This window comes from Triticum urartu, unplaced genomic scaffold (genome assembly GCF_003073215.2).
Source record: "Triticum urartu cultivar G1812 unplaced genomic scaffold, Tu2.1 TuUngrouped_contig_6940, whole genome shotgun sequence".
Lineage (NCBI taxonomy): Eukaryota > Viridiplantae > Streptophyta > Magnoliopsida > Poales > Poaceae > Triticum > Triticum urartu.
Window position 1 is genome coordinate 1 of NW_024117743.1, and position 8,181 is coordinate 8,181.

Sequence of the window (8,181 nt, forward strand, 5' to 3'; positions counted from 1 at the left end):
GGGCGGCCTATAAGACCCCCCGGTGCCCCTCCATGCAAGGGGGCGGTCGATCAATCTTTAGGCACACACACAGAGGAGCAGCGCACGAACTGGCCGGTCTTCCTTCCTCCCCAGAACAGCTCTAGGAGAAAGTTTGTATCCACCTCGTATAAACCACACTTGGCAGGACTAGGGGTACTATCTCTCCGGAGAGCCCCGAACCTGGGTACGTCTCGTGTTCCTCGCGTGCTCGTGCCAACCTCGTCTCTCGAGCCCACCGGTGCCCTCGTGCATGTTCCTCTCTTTAGCCATCCCATGGCATCTGCCGTGAGCTCACCAAGACAACAGCCGAACCTCTCAAACCCGCCTCATACACCTGGGCAAGCTGCCCGGTCACTGACCGGTCACGTTTTTTCGACACAGACGGACGCCTCAAACGGGCCTCAAACGCTCGGGCTGACCGGCAACCCCTATATCTATCCCAAATATGGGGCGGATACGGGGACGCCCTGGGCACGCCCGCCACGTGGACCCGACCCAAGCTGGCCCACCCGACCCCACTTATATTCGCCCCCACCTCCTCACCGGAGCAAACCCTAGCCACTTCACTCCACTCCCCATCACTCCCCTCTGCCACCCAAGCTCACCTCTGGCGGTTTTCGGCCTTCTCCGCCATGGCAGGCAGCGGATCAAACTCCGGCCAGTCTGGATATGTCGATTAGGATGTCACCCCGTGTGGGTTGAAGGAGGCAATGGCAGTCTGCATTGCACTCCGCCGCTCCCGGGAGGACATCGCCCGGCCGACGGACGGACCCGTCCGCCACGACGCCATAGCGTCGTCTCAACGGGCGCTCAGGGTCCTCTGGTGCTAGATCCTCGCGGTCCCGGCTAGAACACCTGTCCTTCCTCATCACCGGTCGGGCAGAGTATGAGTCCCACCGAAAACGGACGGCCCGCCGTGGGAAGGAGAAGATAAGGGCCGTCGAGGCCCGTATCACGACGAAAATGGTGACGACGGAGGCGGCTGTTGCGGCGGCGCGGGCGGCCGCGAGGAAGCCATCCGTGCCACATTGTGAAGAAACGACAGCGGAGGAACACGCGTGCCCTCGCCCGAGAGCAGAAATCGAGCGGTCCGTGTCATGGCCGGATTGCCACCGAAGGAGGAGAAGGAGGACAACAACGGCGAGGAGAGCTCTGACAATGAGCATATCCAGCTCGACCGGTACTTCCGCGAGAAGGACGGCAAGGGCGCCGGGAAGGACAAGGGCAGCCGTGGATGAACTCCACCATAGCCAAACATGCCAAATTTTGGTAGTCCGATGCCATGTTTAGTGTAGTGTGATGGAGTAGCTGAACGATGCATGTGCGTCGACGTAGTTGCATGAGTTTGTACGGATTTAAGATATGGTAATTGAGGTGTCAGGATGTGGATTACATTTTTTAAGAAATGCCCGGTTAATGCCCGCGGACGTTTGAGGGGCCGGATATGTCAAGTCTGGCTGTAGGCTTCGGCTAAGTGTCCGTTAGAGAAGTTCTCTTTGAGGATCGGTTAGATGCTTTTACTCTGTATCTGGTTGTATTCAATCTATTTTCGCTCAATTATAGAAGTGACATATAATTTAGAAAAACTGACGCATTAGTACCATTTATAATAATGAAATATACATGGGTTTGGTCTATTTTGTTTAGTTTTCATTCCATGCCGACAATTCCAGCTTTCATTTTCCGGAGCAAACAAGAGGGACTTTTGCAAGCGGAGAGAACGTGTTTCAGGGACTGCATCCCCCGTGTGTCATCACTTCTACCTCGAGAACAAGCTGAGACGTGGCATCCCGGACGCGTCCAGTAGCTGCACACGTCCGGCCTCTCTTTATGGGCTAGTCACCAGTCACCGGCTCCCGCCGGCCAGCCCACTCATGCCTGCACACGTAGCGCCTCCGACGATCCTATCCCCTCGCCGCAAACGGCTTATAAATGGCGCCTCGTGCTGCACCTGCTTCCACAACCACGAGCTGCAGACTAACTGAGGAAGTGAGGAAGACAACATACCAGATTTCTGAGATAATCAAGATCAACACCTGTGCAAGATGGAGCACGGCCAGGCGACTAACCGCATCGACGAGTACGGCAACCCGGTGGCCGGGCATGGCGTCGGCACCGGCCTGGGGGCGCACGGCGGCGTGGGCACCGGCGCGGCCGCTGGTGGGCATTTCCAGCCCACGAGAGAGGAGCACAAGGCCGGAGGGATCCTGCAGCGGTCCGGCAGCTCTAGTAGCTCCAGCTCGGTGCGTATACGTATACTTCTTGCTTCTTGCTAGCACTAGTTGTAATTTGCATTTCTCCCGTTTACATTTAAATTAAACGAATCAATGGCTGAATTTTCTCGTTGGTCGTGATAGTCTGAGGATGATGGCATGGGCGGGAGGAGGAAGAAGGGCATCAAGGATAAGATAAAGGAGAAGCTTCCGGGTGGCCACGGCGACCAGCAGCAGACCGCTGGCACCTACGGGCAGCAGGGTCACACGGGAATGACCGGCACCGGGGCGCATGGTACAGCAGCCACTGGCGGCACCCACGGGCAGCAGGGACACACCGGAGTGACCGGCACGGGGGGACCGGCACGGGGACGCACGCCACCGACGGCACTGGCGAAAAGAAGGGCATCATGGACAAGATCAAGGAGAAGCTGCCCGGACAGCACTGAGCCCGGCCCGCGGCCGCTGCTTGTGAAAGTTTGAGGTGCCGGTCTGGCGACCGTACCTTTGCAGAATAATAAAGTGAGCTAGCTCACTCGTAATATCTGAGTTCTGAGTTTGGTGGACTTGAATTTGGGTTGCTTGTATGTACCCGGGACGTTTTGTACTCTGTACTTCGATGTGTGAATTTTCTTTTGGTTGTACCGTGTGTGTATGTATGTATGGGAATATATATCATGGTATAATACAATATATTTTGCCCTTTTACATGAGCTTTCTGTGTTATTGCATTTTCCTAAATTTTGTCAGACATATTGTACATTGCATTGGAAAATGTTTTAAGAAAGTTTGGAGCATTCTAGGCAATTTTTGAAAATTTTGGAAGTATCGAAAAATAAGGCACACCAGAACTACACATACAAATCTTGAATTTACCAACTCAGAGGATGTCGCATGCGCTGTGGATCGTTAATGAACGGCACTGTCGGAGATCAAGAAAACAGAGTACATAGCGACCAAAGAAAAATCCCCACCGCCGAAAGTTTTCTTCTATGCTCGAGCTCACATGCACAACGATGAATAGTAAAATATAAATAAATAAATTTTAAAAATTCTGAGATTTTTTATACACACTGATAAATGTTTTACCTACATGCAAAATTTCATAATGGAATGATATTTTTGGAGCTCGGGGCAATAAAAACAAAATCAATGCTCCAAAACTAGTCTTTTGGAGCATTTGATATATTTTTGCCCGGGCCTCCATAAAAGTGATTTTAGACTAGCTACAATGGAGAGTAACATACATTAGTAACATACACATATCCTTAGACTATGTTACTACCTTCATAGTGGGTAGTAACATAAGTGTGGTAACATGCAGAGCTTCATTTATTATGTTATAGACTCATATTGCATTGGGACATGTGATGTTACAGTAACTAGCTAAGTTACTAGTACTACCTCTTTCCTCATTAACTCATTGCCACATAAGCAAATTTGCTGAGTTGGACTCGATGTTACTACTGAAGTTACTCCCACTATGGATAGTCTTATCACAAAAGTTTGCATGCATGAAAAACAGTTATCAGTGTCTATTAAAAAAGGACAGAATTGTTTGATTTTTTACTGTTCATACGGATGCATACAAGCTCGGGATTAGAAGCTTCATGTCCACCCACCACTTAATTCATTCATACATAAAGTTGTTTTCTTGAATACACACAAATGTGCGTACTTTATATTAAAGGAGAGAAAAGGGTAAAGAGCCCTTCATAATGAGTTTACATAGTTCTTACATACACTCAACTTCACGCCCATTCCATGTTTAAGTAAATCTATCGCTAACTCCTTGCGTCACTACCAACCGTTAAAGCTTACTAGGAAACTACCCATGTATTCTTTGATAATGTCCGTCGTCTTCCATGATCAACACACAACCTCTTTTCTATGAATTATGCTTTTCAAAGATGGTGTGGCACCGTCGAATACGGTCGCATTGCGATGCTTCCATTCAGGAACAACAAACGGTCCAGTAATTTCTAAATTAAGAGTGTGCATCCCCATAATTTCATCCACTATGCAACTCAACAAAAAGCTCGTCTGGCTGCACCTCCACCATGCAACGTGCGCCACTGTCCACCCTATGCCTCAGAAGCGGCAGTGCTCCAACGCCCCTTCAGATACCCTAGCGGTGCCATGATCTCCTTTCTCCAAACCTGATGAACTCTTGCTAATTTGTCGATGTCACAAAAGCCTGCAGAACAAAGATGACTAACTTATACGAGCAAAGTCGCCCCGAATGGGCCATCCAATGGACCGACCCAATAGACCGCCCTATCGATGTCTGGGTTGCGCAAGACAGGTCCAAGGCCAGACCAGGCCGACCCATTTCCATATTTACTGAACAGGGGTATGATTTTCAATCCATGCATATTTTCGTGGACAGGCAATGAACATCCATGAGGCGTAAATATGAATTTGATATTACTCGACCATGTATACCTAACCCATTACCACTCCAATGAAAAACACTAGCTGCGAAAAAAATAATCAATCTCCTCACCCCTCTGTTGCAGCCATCGCTCTAGTGTCGTGAGGCGGAGGGGGATCCATTCCTTTCTTGGTGGTGCTTGGTGTGGTATTGCTGAGGAGCCCGAGAGATGTTATCCCTGTTGTTCGTCATGGACAACGAGTGGGTTATGTGTGCCTAAATCGATGGGGCTCCATGTGCATTGGTGACTTCAACAACCTCTTACTTCCAGCTTTTGCGATGACGATGGCAGGGTGACACAGCACCCCCCCCCCCCCCCCCCCCCCCCCCCCCGCCGATATGCTTAGTGTAGTTGCCAATCTCTGTCGTACGTGGCGGTCTGCTATTGCGACGACTCAATGAGATTTGTTCCTCTATAGGTCATTACTAGTATTACAGTGGTTCAATTTCTCAATATTGTTCGTTGTCGTTGTGACTATGGTGATGCAACAACGACAAATTCAGCCACGGCTTTGGCAAGAATTTTGAGGCATGTAGTCACAGTCCATGTCGTTACCCAATATCTAGCTGCTCCGATCTTGTATAGATTGATCCAATGTAAATTTAATTTAATTTCTGAAAAAACTGACGCGTTAGTACCATCCTTTAATAATGAAAATATGTTTGGCCTATTTTCTTTCTTTTTTATTCCATGCCGACACTTCCAGCTTTTATTTTCGGAGGCAAACATGGCAGACTTTTGCTAGAGGAAAGAACGTGTTTCAGGGACTGTATCCCCCGTGTGTTGTCGCTTCTACCTCGAGAACAAGCTGAGACGTGGCAACCCGGACGCGTCCAGTAGCTGCACACGCCTGCACTTCTCCACACGTCTGGCTTCTCTTTATGGGCGAGTCACTAATCACCGGCTCCCGCCGACCAGCCCACTCATGCCCGCACACGTAGCGCCCCCGACTATCCTATCCCATCGTTAAAGTCGCTTATAAATTGCGCCTGGTGCTGCACCTGCTTCCACAACCACAAGTTGCAGCCAAGTGATCAAGACAACACACCATATTTCTGAGATAATCAAGATCAGCACCTGTGCAAGATGGAGTACCAGGGACATCAGCAGCACGGTCAGGCGACTAACCGCGTCGACGAGTACGGTAACCCGGTTGCCGGACATGGCGTCGGCACCGGCGCGGCCGCTGGTGGGCATTTCCAGCCCTCGAGGGAGGAGCACAAGGCCGGCGGGATCCTGCAGCGCTCCGGCAGCTCTAGTAGCTCCAGCTCGGTGCGTGTACATATACTTTCTAATTAACACTACTTTTGCATAGTTGCATGCGTGAAGATTATGCATGAAGAAGCATCAATGACTGACTTTTCTTCGTTCGTCGTGGTAGTCTGAGGATGATGGCATGGGCGGGAGGAGGAAGAAGGGCATCAAGGATAAGATCAAGGAGAAGCTCCCTGGTGGCCACGGCGACCAGCAGCAGACCACTGACAACACCTACGGACAGCAAGGTCATACGGCAGGGATGGCCGGCACTGGCGGCACCTACGGCCAGCCGGGACACACCGGAATGGCCGGCACTGGGACGCATGGCACCGACGGCACCGGCGAGAAGAAGGGCATCATGGACAAGATCAAGGAGAAGCTGCCCGGACAGCACTGAGCCCGGCCCACGGCCGCTACTTGTGAAAGTTTGAGGTGCCGGTCTGGGACACCTCTGCAGAATAATAAGATGGAGATACAATAAAACTTCCTGAAATAATGTGAGTTTTAGCTCACTTGTAATGTCTGAGTTCCGAGTTTTGTGGACTTAAATATGGGTTTCTTGTATGTACCGGGACGTTTCCTCCTCTGTACTTTGATGTGTGAATTTTCTTTTGGTTGAACTGTGTATGTATTATATGCATATCATGGTATAATAAAATATATTTTGCTCTTTTACTTATGATTCTAAGTTTTCCCATGTGGCATTACAGTGCATTTGAAAATGTTTTAGGAGAACTTGAAACATTCTAGGTAATGTTTTGAAATTTTAGAAGCATTCAGAAAATAGGGTGCACCAAACATACACATAATCATCTTGGTTTTCTGAGCAATGTGCATGAAAATTGAATGATTTTTTTAAACAACTGCTTCCTCGTCTATTTCTGTTAAAGAAACGGTCAAAAAACTACTTCTCGTTGTCATTTTTTATTAAAAAAATTCCATAGTTAAACATCTACTTTCCCGTCAATTCCAATTAAGAAACAGTGACAATTTTACACAACAAGAATACAAAGAAAAAATTAGAGCAAAACAAACTACTCCCTTGTATAAGGCCGTGAATTTTTCTAACTTCTCCGAGCAACAGCCCGGCTATAGATGCTCTTAGCAAGTTATGGTTTCCCTTCCACTCCTCCAAACCTCGGCATAGCAATGTAATTATTATTTTCTATGACAAGCATTACGATGGAAATATTTAGTGTTTCCCACCGTCTTCTTTTTAATCTTTTTCTTTGATCCCGTGTCTTCATTTGAATAGTACTTCTTCCGTTTCTTTTTAGGTTGCATATAAGATTTGATTAAAGTCAAAATTTGTCAACTTCAACTAAGTTTATGGAAAATATCAAGATTCACAATATGAAATCAATGTTGTTAGATGCATTATAAAATTAATTTTCATACCATATAGCTTTAGTATTGTAGATCTTGATATTTTTCTAACAAAGTTGATCAAATTTACAAAGTTTGACTTTGATCAAATTTTAAATGCGGGCTAAAAAGAAACGAAGAGAGTATCTCTGAGTTTTATTTTCCCCGGCATAGAGGGGGTTATTCAGAGAAGGCTCAATGGAATCGGGATGAAATAGGTCAAAACTTTTGAATAAAATAAATCAAGGCACCGGGCTCGAAGTCTTGAACATGCCTAGGATCGTACTGGCCAGCTCCAGAGTCCAAAAGATGGACTGGCAACCGGGGAGATTTCCCTGTTGCCCAGTTGGGCACCGGCTCGAACATGCCTACAGTAGCTAGCTAGGATTTATGTCACGCGGCGACAGAGAGGCTGGGACGATGGCTCTCAGCACAGTCGCCTAGTAGTATCCTAGCCTACCCACGACGTTGCGCGGGCCAGCCAGCCCCGACGCCGACGACACACACAGCACATCACATGCGACGCCCAGCCAGCTCGTTTTCAGGGTTTTCAGGGTCTCTTCTCAACTTTCGGTGGGTGTCGCGTGGCGCCTTACTGACACGACGGCGGTGGCAAAGCTTGGCGTCAAACCGTTTCTGCAACGGCAACGTGCCGGGATCAATGGATGGTCAGCCTGACGTGCGTTGCCGTGGACGGTTTGACGCGGCCGTTGTCGGGCGAAAATTTGCCACCGTCGTCGTGTCAGTAAGAAAGGCGCCACGCGACAGCCACCGAAAGTTCGAAGTTGAGAGCCCCTGCATACGTACGATCCGGCTGGGTGTGTGTCCTGCCGGCGTCGGCGCGGCTGGCCCGCGCAGCCTCGTGGGTACGATAGTACAGTACGCGACTG

General features: G+C 48.9%; 1 protein-coding gene across 3 annotated transcripts; it reads left to right on the forward strand.

Moving 5' to 3' along the window:
* The first annotated feature begins 1,982 nt into the window (after positions 1-1,982).
* LOC125531294 (dehydrin DHN3) lies at positions 1,983-6,601 on the forward strand. Of its 3 annotated transcripts, none has more exons than XM_048695704.1 (3): positions 1,983-2,264; positions 2,379-2,591; positions 6,246-6,601. In XM_048695704.1, the coding sequence occupies exons 1-3, from the start codon at positions 2,067-2,069 to the stop codon at positions 6,321-6,323; spliced, it is 489 nt and encodes a 162-aa protein (XP_048551661.1). In that variant the 5' UTR covers positions 1,983-2,066; the 3' UTR covers positions 6,324-6,601. The 3 variants fall into 3 exon arrangements, with proteins under 3 accessions (XP_048551661.1, XP_048551662.1, XP_048551664.1); XM_048695705.1 differs by having other exon boundaries at positions 2,379-2,588; positions 6,243-6,601; XM_048695707.1 differs by lacking the exons at positions 1,983-2,264; positions 2,379-2,591 and adding an exon at positions 5,670-5,941 and having other exon boundaries at positions 6,051-6,601.
* The last annotated feature ends 1,580 nt before the right edge of the window (positions 6,602-8,181 follow it).